The sequence below is a fragment of the Mixophyes fleayi genome, chromosome 7, assembly GCF_038048845.1.
Source record: "Mixophyes fleayi isolate aMixFle1 chromosome 7, aMixFle1.hap1, whole genome shotgun sequence".
Taxonomy (NCBI): Eukaryota; Metazoa; Chordata; class Amphibia; order Anura; family Limnodynastidae; genus Mixophyes; species Mixophyes fleayi.
In genome coordinates, this window is record NC_134408.1 from 143,614,233 (window position 1) to 143,636,719 (window position 22,487).

At 41.2% G+C, this 22,487-nt stretch overlaps 1 protein-coding gene across 5 annotated transcripts in view; it reads right to left on the reverse strand.

The window, feature by feature from the left end:
• Window positions 1-827: 827 nt before the first annotated feature.
• Window positions 828-22,487, reverse strand: part of MGAT5 (alpha-1,6-mannosylglycoprotein 6-beta-N-acetylglucosaminyltransferase) — an 87,847-nt gene continuing 66,187 nt past the window's right edge. For 4 of the 5 annotated variants that reach the window (XM_075180961.1, XM_075180963.1, XM_075180962.1 and 1 more), the window contains exons 12-17: window positions 18,478-18,627; window positions 12,493-12,639; window positions 10,572-10,688; window positions 8,914-8,988; window positions 7,542-7,699; window positions 828-6,892 (exon numbers count right to left, since the gene is read on the reverse strand). In XM_075180961.1, the coding sequence (XP_075037062.1) occupies window positions 6,694-6,892; window positions 7,542-7,699; window positions 8,914-8,988; window positions 10,572-10,688; window positions 12,493-12,639; window positions 18,478-18,627 (846 nt within the window). In that variant the 3' untranslated portion in view covers window positions 828-6,693. Of the gene's footprint in view, window positions 6,893-7,541; window positions 7,700-7,719; window positions 8,836-8,873; window positions 8,989-10,571; window positions 10,689-12,492; window positions 12,640-18,477; window positions 18,628-22,487 lie in introns of those variants that run through there. The other variant, XM_075180965.1, reaches the window with a different exon arrangement.

The following is a 22,487-nucleotide window of genomic DNA, read 5'->3' on the forward strand; positions in this document are numbered from 1 at the left end:
AAAATCAATATCTCACTATACGTCCAAGGGTAATTTAGAGTCGAGGCGCGGGAGGGAATGGGCAGGCACCTGAGCTGTAAATATATCCCATGCTTGCCAACTTTTCCTCGTTGGCTTCAGGGAGATCCTGGGGGAGGTGGGTGTGCAGGGGCGGGGCTTGACAAATCACATCATTCTGCTAAATGATTGTTACAATTTTAGTCAATTACACCAGGGGGTGGGGCTAAGATGGCAATATTTGCATAATTAAGCCCCACCTCCACTTATCTATTGCGGGGGTGAGAACCAGGAGGTTGCCCTGCTCTCCCGGGAGGTCTCCCAGAAGTGCAGGAGTCTCCCGGACATTGCGGGAGAGTAGGCAACTTTGCGCTAAAGAAAAGCAACTAATGAATCTCTAGAGACTGAAGTGTCTTTTACATTTCTGTCTCCATTACTGAAGTCATGTTATCTTACCTGTCAGTGTTTGATTAAATCTTGGTCTCCATGAAAATGGCCACCTCCATAGGCATCAATACATGGACATAGGACACAATTTCTGAACTGTGTCATCATGCCACAGATGGCGAAGCCAACCACGTCTTGTACTGGCTCAGCATCAGGGAGAATGCCAGACTCTTCAGGGAGTGAGGGAGATCACCCCTATATCAGGGAGTCTCCCGGACATTCAGGGAGAGTTGGCAAGTATGACTTATCCTTACTATTACAAAGGTGTCACCCATCATCATGATGACTATTTGCACCTTACTTCTATAATGGGGTAACAGATTTGTAGCGGACGACGTGCAAGGAATCCGCTGAGCGTCAGTGACAGAGACACAAGACAAAAGTTCACACAAGGAAAAAAAAAAAGATTTATTGAAAAATAAAGTTTCCCTAGAATTTATTTTCTACAACAATGAGAATATCATGGTTCATGTTAGAGATACATAATCAGACATTTACAACTGCTCAGAAATCTGCACTCTCTCAGTGCAGCTCAGTATTTTAGCAACACTATACAAATTGTTACAATCTCTACTTTGCAAATGGTGAAATGCTGGAACAGTATATAACGGAACACAATGGGTGTGCGGGCAGGGCGAGTAGCAGGCGAGGAAGGAAATGCTGGAGGAGTGCATCCGAATATCTCCCCTACCAGCGTTCACCAGTCAGACTGGAGACACCGAATCTCACTGGATCACGTTCAGCTTTACAGCTATAAGTGAAAGGCGGTCACCAAATTATATTACTACCCGAAATGCTAGAATATAAATATTAATAAAGGCTGTGGGATCTACGTTTAGGGCTTTGCTAATATAGAACCAAAAAGCAGAACTCTAGGTAATGTACACCATTGTTTTTGTTTTTTTAGTCAATCCCTAACCTAATTGTCAATTGCACGATGATATCAATTGTAGTTTAATCTGGAAATAGTATTTTCTTTAAAGGGTAATTCTATGGACCTAAATATTTAGCTAATGGTAAATGTGTGTGTGTTTTTTTATACAAGTTACTCGTACTGATCAAGGACAGTAATGGTCCCTTCTCTCCTCATATTACTGCTGGTTGAGCAGTTTAGACTCTGTTTGCCCCTTGTCTAGGATTGGCTGACTCAGCGTTAGAACTGTGTGTCAACCAATCGTACTGTAGGGGAGGGGCCAAACAGAATTTGTGATTTATATCTTAGTGATTCTTGGTCTATGTTTGTTTCCTAGCAAACAGTGAAAGAACGGATCAGCGCTTCTAACATCCAGAGAATATAAATTAATAATATGGTGGGCATGACTGTGGATTAGGGGAATTATTACATTTTGTCCTGATTTTCCCACCTCTACTGTTGGCAATTATGCTTTCTTAACAGGTAGAGTGACAGGTTTGTAAGACTTGCTCTGCAGAAATTCTTACTCGGGGCAGGTGCAGTGATGTCACAGCAGCTTCACAGACTGCAGTCTCAGAAATGAACGCTGTGGATTGGTGGATTCTTACTCAGGGGCAGTGATGTCACAGCAGCTTCACAGACTGCAGTCTCAGAAATGAACGCTGTGGATTGGTGGATTCTTACTTTGGGGCAGTGATGTCACAGCAGCTTCACAGACTGCAGTCTCAGCTATTTGATCTGCATCACATCCTATTAGGATTCAGAAAAAGATGTTTTCAACTGTCTGTAAAGGAGAGGAAAGGCAATTTTCTATTGAAATTTTACTTTTCAATAGAGCTGCAGATGGATGTCAGGGACTGAACAATGTATATTACCCTCAAGTTTCATATTGTAGTATCAGTTTTGGTTATGTGATCCTTTGCAAACTATTATACTTAACGGTTCTCTCATGGTTTTAAACAATCTAATTGGGAATTATTAATTAAATAAAATCTGGTTAGACATCACCATTAAAATAAATTAAAAAGAAATAGTTACTAAAGCACAATACAAGCTACGCAATATACATAAAATAAATAAAAGAGAAAGTTAAATATGCAAGAGAGTGTTGTGTCCCGTTATAAATGTTCAAACAGATCCCACTTCACAAAACAACCTTAAGTTAAAAGGCACATACTGTATTCAAATTAAATTAAGACACAAACAAAATCAACATTTCCAAAAGAGACACAAAAAAACACAATCTACGAAACTTGCAAGTGACACCCCAAGAATGCAAAAAAGTCACAAACAACAAAGAAGCAATTCTATTTGTACATGTGCAAAGAAGATGCATATAAATGAGATACTGAGGTCCTCGGTCATTTGAACAGTGTGTGTTGTAGGAATTTGTTACCCATGGGAGCGAGAACGAGCATAAAGGTTACTAGGGTAGAAACTGTCAAAACAAATTTGTTGAAACATTTTTACCCCTCAGTTGAGAATTGGGTAAATGTGGGACATTGAATGGTTACAAAACAGACGTCGCATAACATCGCGGATACATCCTATATCTATACAAATTGTAGCCTTTTACACAAACAGATCAGTGCAACAAATAAAGTACAGAATGCCCATTTAGGTTACATTTGAGACGACGGCAAGAATATAATAAACAGCAGAATGTGACGATGACAGGAGAAGTTTACGGCAGTGACTGAGCCTCATGGACAGTTTGTAATATTTAAACTCATACGTTGTGGCTATAGACTTCTCAAACTTTCTAAAAAGAAAAAGTGAAGGTGTTGCCCATAACAACCAATCAGATTCTAGTTATCATGTTCTAGACAGCCAGTATCTGAATGGTTGCTATGGGCAACACCTTCACTTTTTCTTTTTAGAATGTTTGCTAAATCTACCACTACAGTCTGATTGGTTACTATGGGTTACAGCAAATAGCACAATTTTACTCACTCAACCTTTTTTTTTCCCCCCTCCTCTCGCACTGGTATAGAACAACAAGTCCCAGCATGCAAACTTTGCTCTAAGAAAACACTATGCATTATAAGGAAAATATACATTACAAACTAGATTTTTTTTTCCCCATTGGGCCAAATGACAATTCACTAGCTTAAGGATTTCATAAAAACAAAAAAAGAAAACATGCAACCTGTAAACAGGAAACAAGGGTGATAAGCATAGAAGTCATTTCTGGAACAGATACCAGGGTATATTGGTAAATCTATCATCTCTCTCCTCCCTATATTTCCTGCAAATAGGAGACAAATAGCAGCATACAAGTAGTTTTAGAAACAAAAGTGTCTCTGCCACTGTAGGTTTGGAAAGGACAGAAAAATAACTATAGCTGTGAGTCTACATCCGGTGGTACGTGGGCCCCCCATCCCCCGGGGTCCCGTGATCAGTCTAGTACAAGGGGGACCAATGAAAGTACATATCTGACTGGGGCAGTTGACAGGACCAAAGTGACATTAAAACAAAACCTAAATTATTATGCCCAATATGTGGCCCTACTTGTACCCTACAGTGGTCCGCTCTGCCAAACAGAATACTCCTCTGTACAGCGATCCCTGGTTTTAGGATTCCTCACAACCATTATTTGTCACTGTCTACACCAATGACCCCCACCCCCCCAACCTAAAAAAAAACCAAACTTGGTCATAGCCATTAAGAGAAGGGAGGGCATGCACCCACTAATTAGGATCGTTTATGCCCCTAGTGACCATAAAGAGGAATCCTCTGACAAGAGAGCCCAACAATGGAGGTTCTTTAAGGGATATATAATTTTTATTTTTAAATTGGCCACGTTACAGCCACGAACAAGCAGCAACTCTCAATGCAATAAATAAACTTGAGCCTTAACTACAGCATCAGAAATGTGAACGTACTCAGTCTAAAAACAGCAAATGTGTTACATGCTCTGTTACTTTCCATATTAAACCAGCAGGGTGTATTGCAATACCAGGACCTGAAAATGTGCCACTTCTGTAACCCACGGCAACTAGTATCTATCAAGACTAACGAAAGGTGAAATCCCATTGGCTGTAAAGAGCAAGTAAAGCCACTATCTGACATTAAATATAGATCAATGACTGTACATCCAAGCTAAATACTATACATGAAATAACTGCAGTGAATTTACTAATCCCACCATGCTCTCCATCATCCCTCTGCAGCAGGGAGCCACGTTAGGAGGGAGGTCACAGAGTGACTGACAGCTTGGCAGCCTTGCTCTTCAGAAATGCACTGTGTCGATTGGTCGATTCACACACAGGGGTGGAGCCAGTGATGACACAGTAACTCGAATGACTTCAGTCGCTGCGTTGGACACTACTGGGACATTTTCCTAAAATGTGGGAGGGGCCTTATCTGTCCGTAAGAGAGTATGGAGGTAATACTGTATCGGAGTGCCAGGGTAACACTGAACAATGGATGGGTTTAGTGACCCCTTAAAGTGTTGCTTTGGGTTATAATATATCAAGCCTCAACTTGTGCTAGGGTGCAAGTAATTGATCTCTACTTATAAAAATGAAAAATTGGATACACACATACAGCTTACAGGAAGCCTGCACGTACTGCATATATACTGCTCAGTGGCAGGCAGCCTGTGGGTTTCTAGCTGTCGTGGAACTACAAGTACCAGCAGTGCCTCTGGCTCACTGAGCTGTGCAGTTCTATAACCACTGGAAATTCGCTGTATAACTCTCCATGTTTACAGCTCCCAGTCTCTCACCAGTTTTCAAACAAATTAAATGCACTGTTCCGCATCCAATGCAATGATTTCAAATCGTATTTTGATTTATCCTTTAATTTTGGTCAGTGGAGGGATTTTAGTCCTCACTAACATTAGAGTCTGTAATAACAAATCTCTGTGACCTTTGAAATAAACTTTTAGAAAAGCACGTAAGTACCTATAATACAGCAATAGGCAGCCTGAGGTACGGCAGTCACAAAGAGACTACAAGCTGGCACTTGTAGTTCATCAGCGGCTGCGGTGCCTCACGCTATAGAAGCCTATTCGGCTGAGCCCACTTCAAACACACACTGTGCTGCGAGTACTCAGAAGCCATATTAAAAGTGTTCTCGCCACCTGCGCACAGCGGAGGCAGCCATTGTTGCGGGCTGAACCAAACAGTCGTCAGAATGCAGCCTATCAATTCACTCCGAGCTCGTGACATCAGCGAGGCACTTTGTGCCCCATGCCTCAAGTGATGTAGCAAGTTCCTTGTAAACAGATCAGCTGAATATAGCTCCACCCCACAAAATGTCTGCCTCCACTGTATACGTATGATAGGTATACTGGCCTAACAATATCTCTACCTGCAAACAAACAAAAATTATTACAAACTTAAAATGTACACCTTTTTCGGCATCATAAATATCCAAATAAAAAATACTTCACATATGTTAAAATATATACATAATTATCTCACAGACATGCCCCCAAAATAAAAATAAATATACAAGCTGTATATATACACATATATATTTTTCTTCTTTTAGTTTTCTACTGCTACCGTCTTTTTTAAAGTACGGGCTTTGTCTATACCACCTTCATCAGTGTTATCATCATCACACAACAATGTCATGGTTTCCATCGCTTAAATATTTTCTCCCAGAGGCTTCTGGGAAGAGACAAGCAGGTTGTGGATCCGGTTGGTCGGCAGAGCCACTGCGTCACGTGATCCAACAGCAGTGGGAAAAAAAAACTGAGAATTTCTCTTTTCGTATTTCTTATAGCGCCTACAAGACAAATTTAAATTTTTTTTTGTAATTTTTTTTTTTTTTTTTTCTTTAAACATATCCCACAATTCAGTTACTTTGCAACACCAGCGTTGCAACCCATCAGTAGATAATGCTGAAGACGTTTCGGAGTAGTCATGCGTTAGCGAGTAGTCATATTACAGCCAGCGGGTCTGTGGGGCTCTTCCACGTCATCGTCAAATCGCAGCATGCAGCGGAATGATTGCCGACGAGGCATCCCGGCATTCCGGATACATCCCATTGGACAAGTCTGATCAGCCAAAACCATGTACTGCTTTTTTTGACATATAATAAAAAAAAAAATTGCAAAAGCAGATTTTTTTTTTTTTTTTAGTTAACCACGTTACCAGCTAATCAATCTTCACGTAGCGCAGCGGTGGGGGCTTCGGGATTTCTAAACCGTTACTTTCAGGCGATTCATGATGCAAATTCCAAGACTTCTCGGAAAGTGACATTAAAGTGCGCTCCTTGGGAAATGAGAAACTTGTTAGATTCCGTGGGGTGCAAGAATCAACCCGTGCCCTGGCACCTAGCCGCTGATTGACCCAATCCCATGGTAAGAGGAATAGCGGATGCTATAGGCAGTCCTTACAGAGCGCCACCTGTCCTTTCATGTAGTCTCTGCAGGGACAAACCCTCCTGTGGGTGGGATGGGGCCCCGCGCAGCTGAACAATAGGAGATCCCCTTGAAACACACAATGATTTTTCTTTTTGTCAATGGACGGGACCAGGATGTCGTTGGCGGTGTCAGAGGATTGGCAGTGGATGCCGAACCTGTGATAGAAATACATTCAACACATTAGTGCGCGACATGACAGGTAGCCAGCGTATCTTCCTATTCCTATCGTTCCGGTTTATCACTCCAAACCTGTGCTGGTAAATCTCTCTGCTCTACACAAGAATATACTGACACGGATGGGTGTATAAAAATTAAAGGGTAATCTCATTTTTAAATAATACCTAATATTCTCCCAAGAAACGTATCAGTTTTTGTTCTTTTATCGTCACCAAAGAAACACCTTATGTAGAAGCTTTTTTTTTGAATCTCTATAACAATATTCTAATTGGCCATCGTTTGTTGTCACACAAAAGCTTTTAAGTGGATACAAACATTTCTGCTGCTGTTGATGGCAGAAGTGATTTAAATTTTTCTGCTACAGACACCGTGGTGAGAGAGCGCCAATTAGATGACTGTGGTATGCGGTCGGATTATCGCTTACAGACGGGCTGGGGGTATTTGCCAAACGACAGGGGGCTCAGGTGTCCAAGACTGCTAGAGAGAGAAGTAATGAAGCTGAGGAATAAACTACCTTGAAGAAAAAGGCCACAGGCAAAAAAAAGAAAACAGTTAATTGGAGACCTGAATGAAGTATATAGACAGGGAACAGTACAGACATAACGTATATAGCGCAGCTGTACTAACTTGGCCAAGTCTTTGTCTTTGTTGAGATGCTGGAAGTACGAGGGCTCACAGATTAGTTGATTTTCCTGGCAGACTTGTTTACATGATTTCCCAGCTTCTGCAAATTTCACCTGCAGTGCGCTTAATGGTGGCCACATTACTTGTCCGTGACAGAAGTCCTGCAGAGAGAAGAGCAAGGAAAGGGGTCCTATTTTAATGATCCAAAGAAACGGGCACACTACAAATAGTCCCACATGGACAGTAGAACAAGTTTTTAGCCTGCATTTAAAAGTGTCCACCAATAGGTGGCAACCAAGCTCCAAATCCAACAAGCCCTATATGATATAGAGGTGTGGGCAACATCACATAATACGGCAATACTGTTATTGTAACAGACAAGGTTATATAACTACATGCAAGAATTTACACTCTGGAACAGGTGATGCCAACATACCAACAAACTCACATTAACAGCAATAAAATGAAAAGTCACCAGTCATCTACACACAGAAGCGGCGGCCATTTTGTGAGCTGAACCAGTTTCCATGAGAACGTGACCTAGCGATTCACTGGGAACTAGTGACATCACCCTACAAAATCGATAGGCTGAAAATTGCTTCAGCCACAACATAGCAGTCTCTGTCAGGTGCCAGGGCTATCCTAATTTGGGTATTGGTTGCATAAAGTTGACTTTTCACCTTTATAAAGTGTAGGCAGCCATATTGTGGGCTGAACCAGTATGCAGACTATATTTGCTTGGAACCGATGACATCACTAAAGCACTGCTTAATATTCATGAGGTACTGGTTCAAAGTGAATAGACAGATTGTATTGACATTAATATTATTTCAGCCCAAAAAGTGTCTGGCTCCCCTGGTGACAGACCTCCTTTAACTGTCCATACGGAACAAGGCAGTCAACTAAAGTCTGCCTGTTGCCTCCAAACAGTGGCGGTAGGCTGGACTCTCATGTACGCGCTAACCCTGTGGGTCAAAGGTGCCCAATAATTAGATTTACTTTCTCAAGAGCATGGTTGCCTACTTTTTGGACCTCCCCTCGGGGACCCAATGAAGAAGAAGCCCAAGGGACATGTTCGGGGGGCGTGATCATTGGATTTGAGTAATCATGGGCCCGCCCCATCTGTTCAATGCCGTGATTTATGACGAGCAGCGGGGGCCGGGCAATCATGATGCGTTTCGCAGCAAATCAGCCTGGGATAGCTCTTAGTGAGCTGAACTGGGGAAGCTGGCGAGTATAAAAACACAAGAGAGCGCTAAATTGACTTTGTATGGTCACATGACTGACTGGTTCTTACCTGGTCACATGACTCTGCATCGCCTGACTGGTTCTTACCTGGTCACATGACTCTGCATTGCATCCAGCTGGTTCTTACCTGGTTTTCGATGAACGCGTTCACCCTCTGCAGCATTCCTTCACACGTGAACTCGTAGGGCAGGTAAGGTTCATTCTGTGTGCAAAGAAAACCGTGTAACTTCATTTGTCACATCAGGGAACATTTATGTTGCAAACAGCAGCTCAGGCGAAATGGGATGAATATTTTAGGATTGGTGAGAAACGCTCCCTTGACACTGTCCATTACCATCAATCCAGCAGGCTCTGCATTCTCAGCGTAGCAGTTTCTATTGTCAGTGTGGTCCAGAGGAGCGTTTACATAGTTACCGGGCGCTGGAGTGGAATTTTATTGTCATTAACATTTATTTTTCGAGTGCGGTTATGTATTTAACCCTTTCTTGTCTTTACTACGGTCATAAAACAGAGGATACATTACGAGACTGACAAGACTGCGCGGTTCTGCAGATCACTGAGCTGTAATGTACTAAACAGAATAAATAACATTTCAGGAGAATTAGAGAACTAGATTGAGGGTGCCAATTCCAACCCTATTTGTACTGGCCAAAATATAGTACCAGCACCTAGTGTTACAGCACTAACATTATACATACACACACGCACACACACCATCGTCATCATTTATTTATATAGCGCCACCGATTCCGCAGCGCTGTACAGAGTATTCATTCATATCAGTCCCTGCCCCATAGGAGCTTACAGTCTAAATTCCCTAACAGACAGACAGAAACTAGGGTCAATTTTGAAAGCAGCCAATTAACCTACCAGTATGTTTTTGGAGTGTGGGAGGAAACCGGAGCACCTGGAGGAAACCCACGCAAACACGGGGAGAACATACAAACTCCACACAGATAAGGCGATGGTTGGGAATTGAACTCATATATATACACATACATATATACATAAACATATACATACTTGTACACAAATGCGAATAATATTACAATACATCTGCTCTTAGACCAGGAGCTGGCAATGTACTCCTTCACTCACAGGATAGTTTATCTGGTTCCATGTCAGAGAGTCTAGTGCTAATCAGATGCATCCTTGAGGGTAATCATTGTACAGTGGGATCTATGTTATTGAACTGGCAGGGCATTATATATAAACAGATTAAATGTATGCTCTTCCTATAATGGGTCCTTTGTGTCTCTAAATGCAATGGTCATAATGAGTATTACTGATTAAATCTAGGTTCACGCACAGCCAGCTGGGAGACATTCCCTGCTTACTAGTTTCACGTCTGCTCAGCCGTTAAGTTACATAAGACCAGCATTCAGCTGGGCGATAGGTCCATAAACTAGTGCTAACCGCGGTAAGATCAAGAGGAATGAGGACGCTTCCGCCACTTACTACAAATGTGTAAATTTAACATCCGAGTCGTTCACGGGTCCAGGTAACGCTCTTGAAGATATTAAGGGATTCATGTCTTCATGTAATAAGGATCTTACAATCATTCTGACAACCTGCAAGCTGAGCTTTATCCAAAAGCGGTATTTAAAAATGCCAGCTCACTTTGTAATCTCATGTTCCATTCAGGGAGTACGTACGATAATACAGACAGATACATTACAAAGATCACAGGTATGCTAAACTGCGGCCTATTCATTGTTCTGGACAGACCGGGATGGCTGGAAACACTCACACGATAAATACCACATATAGAAAGAAATTATAAACCTTTTGATTTAATATCGCCTTCACTGCCTTCTCCACCTCCTCAGGATCATTGATGTTCACTGTCCAGACGTGCGGCTTCCCGATATAGACTTCGGCATATGGATGCTGGGATGTTAGCTGCAAAGATAGCGTATATAATAGAAAATAAAATAAAAAAAATGCACAGTTTAGTGTGCAACAGTGGCGTGAACTATACCCTTGTCGAAATGCATTCCAGTTTTAACAAATTGTTTATGGGTTTTTCAACTCAATAGGCTTAAACCGTGAGCCATGCCATAGAACACCGGGGGCATGCAAGACACGTGGGCGTGAAAGGGTTAATCGAAACTAAACCACCTAGTCTGTCTAGATTTAGTTCAAGGGCTGACACTTTTAGGATAGCCGTCAGTCACTCCCTGACTGATCCCAAACAGGAAATAAAACTTATTTTAACCAAACAATTACCTGCCTACATGTAGAGATATAAAAACCAAGCCCATCTGACACATGAATTCTTTAAGAGCACAAAGACAGAACATCGTTAAATGGAGTTTAATATGACAAAAAGACAACATTTATAAAAATGGAGATAAATTGAAATACAGGAAAATATATGCAGCACCGTTTCTTGTAAATAAAACAAACAAAATATAGAAATATAACAAATACCGCACATATTTTTCATGTAATTTGCTGCCTGGGGAAAGGTTAGAGGGTTTGGACAATTCTCAGTAGTAAACTGATCCCCAAAGACAATTTGAAAATATTTTCTTTACTCAATCCTTTCTCATGTGACTTCAATGCAGGTGGGGGGGCTGGTTTGCTAACCTGTTTTATTGTACTTTGTTATGTCCCTGAATTCAAGTTATAATATTTATAACTCATAACAAATGTGTTGAACAGAGATATGATAAGTATAATTTTCCTCGTGTGTGCATAGGAAACATGATTATGCTGTATGGGCTCTTTGGGGAGACACATTAGCTCTATAGCTTCCTTATGGGGCTCGTATATAAATATATTTATATATATATATATATATATATATATATATATATATATATATATATATATATATATATCTCTATCTATAATATAAATGTCTAGTGGCGTGTGTTAGTCTGTCTGTGTGTGTGGAAAAAATAAAACCAAGCTGCAGCGCCACCTGCTGGGCGGAGTTATACACTGACCTACTAAATTCTTAGTGTGTGGGGAAAAAAAAATTCAGAAAAAGGGCTGAAATTTGCTATACTAAGATGTTTTTAATTTGTTAATTGTTAAAAGTGTTTATAAAGATTTAAAAAATATATATATATATATTTGTTGAAGGAGAAGTGACAGTTGGGAGTGGTTGGTGGTTGAGGCCTGGGCTATGGCCCAAATGCATGACAAGAACCTTTTTAACACCTTAAGTAGCTTGATTTGACTAGAATGCATGAGTATCATGCACGGGTTAACATATATATAATATATATTATATATATATATATATATATATATATATATATATATATATATATATATATATATATATATATATATATATATATATATATATATATATATATATATATATATATATATATATATTACACTGGTTACAAATTTGTACAGAGGTCTCCCCAAACATGGATTATGACATGTACTGTTCTGATGTATTTTCCTTATAGAGAATATGACTGGGAACATTGGACAATAATTGTGAGTTCAATGGTAAAGGAGTTTCCCAAACTTTTAGCATCTGGGGTCTGGGCCATGAACCATAGTTGACCAGCTGGCTGTGACCAGGCATCTCTACATATACACTCATGTACACAAGAGACCTCCATTTATAAAGTGGCTTATGTCAGACCCCCTCGCAGTTCCAGACACCCTTGTTTGAATCAGGTAATTGGGAGAGGTGAGACATTCTTTAAGATATATCTAAAATGAAACCACTCACCTCTCGCAGGGTTGGCTTGCCCTTAAAAAAGTCAGTATTCCTGCTGCTTTTCGCTGGGTTGAATTTGGGGTTCAGAAAAGCACAGCCATTGGCGATAGCTTCAAGGGGAGCCGGCCCCTCATAAGGGAACCCGAGCCCTACAAACAGCTGAAAAACAACAACAACATTTGTGATAGAGTTCTGTGAATCTATTTAAAGGATAAAAGGTGGACATTCAACCATCAATAAACTAATACTTCTAGTGTGGATAATCTGCGCTACTGAGCACATTGCAATATTTATAGTTCTCCAGACATTGCTACTGGGAAAAAGCCCCAAAAATCCAAAACACAACATTTCGATTTGCTATGGCCAACATTAAACACTCATTCACGCCTATTCGCTTTTAAAATACTTTTCATATGTTAATAAATGCATGAAAGGCACATATTATACATATATTTTTTTTTCTTTGCAGCAAGGGATGACGAAAGGCCAATAACTTCATCTGTTACAGAAGAAAAAATAACCCTTTGTATGCCCTCTGCATACAGTAGATTGTGCATTAAGGACCAGATCAGAGAACGCACGCAGTCAGACCAACGGGCTCATGCAAAAGTACCAAATATATATATATATCTACTATATAAATGCCTAGTGGCGTGTGTGAAAAAAACCCCCCCAAGCTGCAGCGCCACCTGCTGGGCAGAGTTATACACTGACCTATATATTTCTTGAAGGAGAAGTGACAGTTGGGAGTGGTTGGTGGTTGCTGGGGGTGACAGTGGGGAGTTTATAACACCTTAAGTAGCTTGATGAAGAATGTAGCGATGAAGATGAAGGATGAGGTGATGGAGAAGAATGATGAGGTGGTGACATGTGGACAAAACCACGTTAAAAAAGGGCGCTTACGTCGGGAAGTAACGCTCTTCCCCTGAGGAGGCCTGGCCTATCCCCAAATGCATGACAAGAACCTTTTTAACACCTTAAGTAGCTTGATTTGACTAGAATGCATGAGTATCATGCACGGGTTAACATACATACATACATACATACATACATACATACATATATATATAATAAAAAAAGCCTGCGTGTTCAAGGGGCCCGCAGCTGCGCTTACGTGTTAGAAAAACCTGTAGAAAAGAAGAGTGACAGATACAAAAAGAGGGAAAATACTGAAAAGTAAATGTTTGATATGAACACATAGTAAGCGCGGTCTCTATGCATTTTATTTTAGGACACTATTGAATCAGCATATGCCAGTGTGAAGACAGACATTTATTTGAACCACATAAAATTTAGCTGATCAATTCTCTAGGAGCCACGAGACCGAGGCACAAAGGCTGAGGCACAGAGGCTGAGGCACAGAGGCTGAGGCACAGAGGCTGAGGCACAGAGTCTTGCATTCTCTGGAACATCATTTTAGCTCACAAAACAGCTGTCTCCACTGTGTGTGGGCGAAGAGACGGACGATCAGACCAAGTGCGCCATGAAATTATATCACACAGCAGATTTAACACATCAGCCACACAGTGTTTGTCTTATTTATAGGGTGTAAACGCCGAACTGTATCTCACAGGGAAGGACAGAAATCACGCCCACGCACATTTAGTTACTGCCAGAATTAGAGAGCGCACGCGAGAGGGTCAAAAGCTGCATTTATGAGGATCGCCAGGTTCTGAGTGTTTGTACTATATAAAGCTATGTGCAACTGGAAATTCTCAAACATGTACATTGCATTTCATAAAAGGGGTTTTATAAACCACTTGGCTTCAAAATATATTCACTCAGTTCCCTCGCCCATCCTCTACAAACCTCTCAGCATAACAGAATTAAAAAATAAACCTGACGGTTTTCTCAGGAACACTAAAAATAAAAATCCTTTGATGTCAGTTACTCTTTCACAGATCTTTCATGTATAGCTTGTGGGGAAAGAACATAAAAAACAATGTTTTAATTATTGTGCAGAAGGCTCAATGAGTCAGGGGATACAGTTTGTATATTAATTACATCACATCACAAGACTGCTATGGCCATACGTTTTGTTGTACATTGTGTAGTGCAGAATAGCTGAGGATTCAAATGAACATTTCACCAAGTGACCACTAGATGGCAGCATGTCCAGAAGGATTGGCTCCAATAGCAAGAGCCAATAGCATACTTTGCATTAGTATAGGTCGCTGCTATTTAGGCTGCTGGTCAGTGCAATGAGGAAGACACAGACATATGTCCCTGGCTGCTGGTTTCTTTGTGGCAGAAAAGCATGTTAATGTAAAAATTCAAATGTATGTCCTGCAGAAGGCTAAATTAGCCATTTCTACTACATTGGCTGACTGAACAGTCATTAAATTGATTGTGTTTTGTAGCATCAACTACACTACATCAGTCTCCCTAATGCCTAACAACAGCTGCACTACAGATAGGGGGCAGAGGAATAAAATATTAATTGCAAGTAGAAGCGTTTGACACCATAATCTTCTTTCCTCATTCAATGTGACATTATTGCACTCTACTGTTGTGAGACCCTGCTCCTCTCACATACAGCCCTGTCCTCACTAACACAACACTCATCTCCTGATATACTCTGTGCTGCTGGAGACCCTGCTCCTTCCACTATATAACTCTCAGTCTGTGGCTTCCTGCTGCCTCCATTCCCCTCCTCACATCATGTCACTGCCCGTCACATGCAGCCCTGTCCTCACTGACCCATCACTCATCTCCTGATATACTCTGTGCTGCTGGGGCCCCTGCTCCTTCCACTATATAACTCACAGTCTGTGGCTTCCTGCTGCCTCCATTCCCCTCCTCACATCATGTCACTGCCCCTGTCACATGCAGCCCTGTCCTCACTAACATGACCATATAACGGGACAGGTTGCTGTCCTCTACATTTTCAGCTCATTCTTATTAAATAATTAACAACGTAACAGCAGGAACTTGGAATTTTACTGCAACAAACACTGTGTGGTAAAAGAAGTGATTAGACCCCTGCCTGTCCGCAAGTAGGGGGAGGGGGGTATATAACTAAATATTTAATATGATTGGACACCGTTGTCGAAGTGGGAATTCAAAAGTGCGGGTATGGAAATTCTTAGTGAATGGTCAGGGGCTTTAGGGCTTTGATAGTGTGAAATTAATCTTATATGCTTTTTAACACTATATAGTAGAATATAAAACATTTAATTATGCAAGGTTATACTTCAGATTTTTTAATGCAATTTTCCTAATAAAGTGCAAATGATTTCAACTGGACCAATTGAAACATTTTTATTATACCTTTGCAAAGTGTGTGTTGGTTGTTTCTAGGTGGTGTTGGGAAAAAAAAAAAAAAAAAAAAAAAAAAAGGAGAATGAACCCAATATAAGAATCCAATATAAAATTCTTCTACTAACATACAAGGCCATCAACAAAATTGCACCGACATAAATCTCCTCACTTGTCTTATAATATCTCCCTACTCAACACCTCCGTTCTGCACAAGATCTGCGTCTCTCCTCCACTCTCATCACATCCTCCCATTCTCGGTTACAGGACTTTTTTCGGGCTGCACCCACTTTATGGAATTCACTCCCTTGCACAGTAAGATTTTCCTCTAGTCTTCAAGCGTTCTCTGAAAACCCACCTCTTCAGGAAAGCTTATAATATTCTTCTACCACCCTCTTAATCTCCCTAGGTTACCCTATTACCACTCTTTACATAGCCAACACAAGACAACAACCCTCTGACCAACATAGTTGTGTGACTGACCATACAGCTCACTAAATACTTTTTACCTTTGCATTCTAGCTGGACAAATATTCAATATAATGTAGAACTTACCCTTGTGCATCAAACCATTGTCCCATAGATTGTAAGCTTGTGAGCAGGGCCCTCTTACCTCTGTCTGTATGTATTACCCAGTATTGTTTTATTACTGTTTGTTCTCAATTGTAAAGCGCTACAGAATCTGCTGGCGCTATATAAATGTTGATGATGATAGATACCTCCCTCCAGTGGCGGAACTACCATTGGTGCAGGAGCTGCCGTGCACCAGGGCCCATGGAGATAATGGGGCCCGCTGCATGGGGAACTAGCGAGCTGTAGGCCCCGGATCCCTCCTCCCCGCTTCCCAGCTCCGGGGCCCACAGCTCGCTAGTTTCGCCTCTGCACCCTTCCCCTCCGAAAACTGCAGCAGTACCAAGTGCGTTGCACCTGTCCACCGCTGCTATGCAGAGCAGTTGTGAATGGAAGACACCCACGGAACAAACAAAATCGGGACATTTGGAAGGTACGGGTAATGCCCTGAGGTTGATGAAGCAGTCCCTCTCTCATGGTGTGCTGTATGAACCCGTATTGACGTTGCAGTTTACATGGACGTGGCGTCACTGGTGCATCTACAGAGTTCAGGAACGCGTTTCGACCTACGAATCTTCTATGACCCAATCGCTTACCTGCAAGCAAAGTGCCTGCTTAGAGAGCATGTGTGCAGCTCGAATGTAGTGGGGAGAAAAGCCGATATGCTATACCAGCACATACCGATGCACTTCCACCACGAATATGTTCTTGCGACAATATTCTGCAGAACAAGTTTAATAATATACCTGAAATATCTGAAGAGTTTACGTCTAGCTATGTCCATCATTCTAGTTATCATTTGCTTAACCGCTGCTTCTATATCTTGCAGCACTCTGGGAAGGAGCAGAAACCAGAGCCTGCGATTGGATTAAAGTCTCCTAGGTAACAGAAACGCATAAGCTGCAGCTTAGCGGAACCTTGTCTGGTCTCAGACCTCTGGGAATCCAGTTTTACCATGTGAGATGGAGGGGAAGGGGGCGGATTACCGATCTTTAAATCTTGGAAACAAACTTTAATGAAGAGTCTTAATAAAAGAGGTGGAACAGTAACTTGTTAGATTTACATATCAAAATTTTAGGCAAAGGGGTTATTTAAACAAACAACTCAGCTCAGAAGAGATTATTTGCTCACAACACTGGAACTATTTACAGTTCCAATATTACAGGAAAATTGATGGTTTGGTTACAGAGTGAATGTATTATCTGCTTGTACAGCACTACGAGGAATTAGGAGAGTAAATAGAGGATTAGTGCAGCATTATATTTAGAATGGAGTATTAGTATAATAGGGGTTTACATTACAGCCGCTCTTCAGTTAATGGTATACTGCCTGAGCTTGTGCTTAGATCAGTGTCAAACTACAGCAAGATTGTACCCATGAAAAACACAAGTTTATGGTTTTAAAGACAAGAGGCAGGCAAGCGTCCCTACCACGGCAATCATCATTTGTCATTGTAAGGGCACATGTAGACCAGATTTAGTCAGACTTTGGCTTTACAGCTGTTGTGGAACTACAAGTTCCAGCTTGTCCTTCCAGCCTTTACACAGCCACTGGCTAGTAGGGCATGCTGTGATGTAGCTCCATAACCATTTGGAGAGCTAGGGACCAGTCTCCTATTTTACACACTTATCAGCTTATATAGCTCATGGTGAGAGGAAATAATATTTAAAAAAATAAAAAAAAATAAGAAATTAAAAAATTAAACAAATAATAAAAATAATAAAAATACACAAAAAAACAAACAAAACAGGAACAGATTGCTGCTCCTGCCTCCAGTTATGGGCTCCAGTTTGCAAACGAGAAGCATTAGACAATCTTCAGCAGTTCCGTAGTATAAGAGGACAGAGGAATTTGCATTAAAGATAGAAAATGCAATTACAACACCCCAAGCAGCAGGCTCATTCATTTAACACTGCGGCACCGGTACTCCTGAATCTAGACACAAGTGTTCGACACAAAGCTTGCTAGACCGTACCTACTGCTACATACCCAATCACACAATACACCGTGACCTTCAACGACATGTAATGGTGCAAGTTGCGCTGCTTTCTGCAAAGTCTAATAAGAAGAATAATCCCAACATTTCACACAACAGTTCAGCAGGACCAGTAGCTATGTAAACAGAGTGCAAGGGCGCACCGATGGTGTCAGAAAGGAGCGTGCACTCACTTTGGTCTCTCGAAGCAAGAACTGCAGGTCCCGGCCGCTGAGGATACCGTGATTGCTCACATAATTGGGCATGTGGACTGTGCCCTTCTCGTGGACAGTGCCGTGTACCTCCATGTAGGTATGAATGATATCCAGATATGTATTCTTGTCCTATATATGGGCAGGGGAAAAAAAAACTACTGTCAATCCATTTACAAACTAGAAAACAACCTGCAACTTATGATTGATAAACGATTATTACACAATAAGAATAGGTCTTATACATACTTGCAACCTCTTAAAACTTCATTCTGGGAGATCCTGTGCAGGGGGGCGTGGTTGGAGGGCGGGGCACGGTGAATCGCAACATTTTGGCCCTGCCCCTCGCAACAAAATGCCGTTTTTGTCACGGGGGCGGGGACAAAATGACGAGCTTCATCACGAATCGCGTACTTTTTTTAAAGCAAGTTGCCGTTTGCGGGATACTTGCCTGCTCTCCCGGGAGTAGGGGAGACCTACCCGAATTTCAGGAGTCTCCCCGACATTGCGGGAGAGTTGGCAAGTTTGGTCTTATAAAGGTATACTCAGTCTCTAAAGCTGGGTACACACTACAGTTTCCCGATTATTTGGCCAATCACACGATAAACAACTGTTAGGCCCGATAGCGTCACAATCTTTTCAGCCGATGGTTATGACAGATGAAGGTAAATCGTATAAAACGTGTATAGTGTGTAAAGATGCATGGCCCATGCTGAGCAGGACTTTCAGTCGTTGGTAAAATCGTTAAAAGATATCACAGCGGGAGACATTTTCTGTAGTGTGTACCCAGCCTTAATGTTCCAGAGAGCTTAAAGTCTAAATATTTTATTTTGACACCCGAGAATAAAAAAAATAATTGTTTATAGCAAAGAAATAACAAAAAACAAAACAAGAAAACATTTTCAAAACAGCAGAAAAATAAATCAAAAACATAGCAAGACCGCTGCCATAACAATAGTGTGAATTGTTTTGTCCTGTGTGTATTAGCCAGTACACGACCGTTCTCTAGGATTCCAGTTAAATATTGCAATAAAAGAAAAAAGCACTTGGCAGTTACAAGTCATAAATCCTACAAGTGGTTTTCAGTGACTTAAGCCATTTACAACTTATATTTAAAATCATCCCAGATAATTCCTGCATACGATTGCAAGCAGCTGGTGTACAGTCCATCAGAACACAGCTGCGAGGGAGCAGGATAAGCACCGTGATGCGGAAAACACTCCGAGTCTGCAATCTTATAAGCTTATATATCCTTTATAAAAGGGTTTACAATGAACAGAACAGCAGTACACCCATCCAGGCGTATCGCACATCATTATAATAAACAGAGCTTTAGAATACACGGTGTATCAGTGTCAGCAGGCAAACGATGGTTCCCCGGCCCCCCCACCCAACCGGACATCTAGGTCACCTTCACACAAAAGTAAGCCTCTGCAGTTTTACCCAGACCATATGCTCTGTTCTTCAGGCCATAGCGAAGGAAGTAAATTAATACGGCCAGACTCCATCAAGCTGGTGGCTCGGTGGTTAAGCCATATGGAGAGCAGCTTAAGGCTTTGCAGTCATCGCTCTCCTGTTTCCATAAAGCAAAACTAAGTAAATATTCCCATCTAAAACCGTTTAACAATGCAACAGAATCTAAAGTAACCCGATCAAGAAATCCCTTACACACTCATTTCTCTCTGCAAGGAGGTGAGTTTCTTGCTATGTCTAAGAAATCACCTCCAGAGGGGGGGGGGGGCGGTCCAGATGGCAAATTCATCTCAGGAAGGTCACCTGGGGGTAAATGTATCAAGCTGAGAGTTTTCCGGCGGGTTTGAAAAACCAAATCAGATTCTAGTTATCATTTATTTAGTACATTCTACAAAATGACAGCTAGAATCTGATTGGTTGCTATAGGCAACATCTCCACTTTTCAAACCCGCCGGAAAGCTCTCAGCTTGATACATTTACCCCCTGGTCTGAAAACAGCATTTTTCTATCCATCGAAGCCTTGTGATATTCCAGAGAAAATAAAAGTTGGTTTGAATTGGGGATGAGACCAATTCCAGTCCTACATTAAATTTACCAGGAGTCTTCAGATGCCCATATAAACGGGAGACCACCTCACACAGCGACCATAGTTACTGCAATAGTGCAGCATCATTTTTAAATATTTCTGAAAACTTTTTTCATTTTTCTCGCTCACTTTATATTTTAATCAAATACTTCTCTTTTAAAATGTACTAAAACAATTAAAAGTGGGGTCTGCTCGAATTGAATTTATTATATATTTTTAAAAGCAACATAATAAAGTTTAAAATGTTTTTAATAATCTGTTTTTCCTGGGTGGGAGACTCAACGAAAACATTCTGAGCTTTGGGTGAATAATAACTCTAGCTAATGTTAAGAGAGCACCCTCTAAAAATTCAGATTGGTAATGGGGAAATAAGGACACAGACAATATACGTTTGATTCACTTTCCAGTGTAAAAGCACCAACTCCAACAGATCCTGGTGGAGTAAAGAGATGAATATATTTTAGGTGTAGGTCCCCTTTAATTATGTCCCAGGGCACTTTGGCAACCTGGACCTCTCTGGTAGAAGCTGCACGAATAACTTCAAACAACCAATTTTGTGAAATTCACATTTTCTGCTAAAGACTCCCTTACCACTGACACATTCTGGAATATAATCACAAGCATTTAGAGCCTAACAGGAGTCATATACTGAAAGTGGCACCAGATACCAGCATTAAACCAAAAGGCAAATTGCAAAAATGTATCCAAATTACTGATAGGAGTGGGGAGGGTCATCTGCTACCCCGATTATTTTGAGTGATTAAATGGACTATGCACCAACTTTAAACCTGGAATTTCTCAGGAGGAAAGGGATCTAGGAGTCACTATCTCAGGTGAGCAATGTAATACCCCATTCATACTGCACCAAAATCCCGGGTTTTTCCCGGGGCGAGCTCAAACGACCCGGGTCTTGGTGCAGTATGAATGGTACAAGTCAAAAATCCCGGGTCTTCAACCCGGGATTTATCGAGGGGTAATTCCCGGGTCGGACCCGGGTTGCCTGCACTATGAATGGTGCAACCCGGGTTTTTCAACCCGGGTTGCACAGAAAACAAGATGATTGGCTGTCTGCCTGTCTCTGGAGGATTTAAAGCAGGAGAATACAAAGAATGTATATGAAAAGAAGGGCAGTTTACAGAAATTTTATTAATGGCTATTACATACATAAATATACCATTGGGTATACATGATTGGAGATATATAGAGAAGACACCATCACTATTGTACTTTATATATATATATATATAAATCATGCTAATAGATAGAGTATATTTCCCTTTAAAGGTTACTTGTCCTGATTAAAGTGCAGTGCTGTGTATTTATTTGGGTGTCTGATGTAGCCGATATCCCACATTACAGAGGTACAAAGTCTGGGAAATACTAGTTGTGTGAAAGGAAGCAAAGTTCAGGTTTTTCTGCCAGGATTTAAACACTGGAGCAGCATCCAGTCTTCATTTTTCAGCCAATGAAAACTGCTCTGGTGATGACTCCCACAAATTGCCAGGGCACAGACTTGTGCAGTATGAATGGGGTCAACCCGGGAAATTCCCGGGTCCAAGGTGCAGTATGAATGGTGTTTCTGAGCTGGGACGCTCCGAGCCCCGGCAAAAACCCGGCTTGAAAAACCCGGGATATTGCCGGGGCAGCAGTGTGAAAGTGGTATAACAAAGCAATGAGGAAGACAAGTCAGATACTTGGTTGTATAGGGAGAGGAATCAGTAGCAGAAAGAAAGAAAGAAGTAATAATACCACTGTATAGGTCATTGGTACGACCTCATCTAGATACTGTTTTCAGTTCTGGAGGCCATATCTCCAGAAGGATATAAATACATTAGAGACTGTACAAAGAAGGGCAACTAAAACGATACATGGCTACAGCACAAAACTTACCCGGAAAGACTAAAAGATCTTAATATGTATAGTTTGGAGCAGA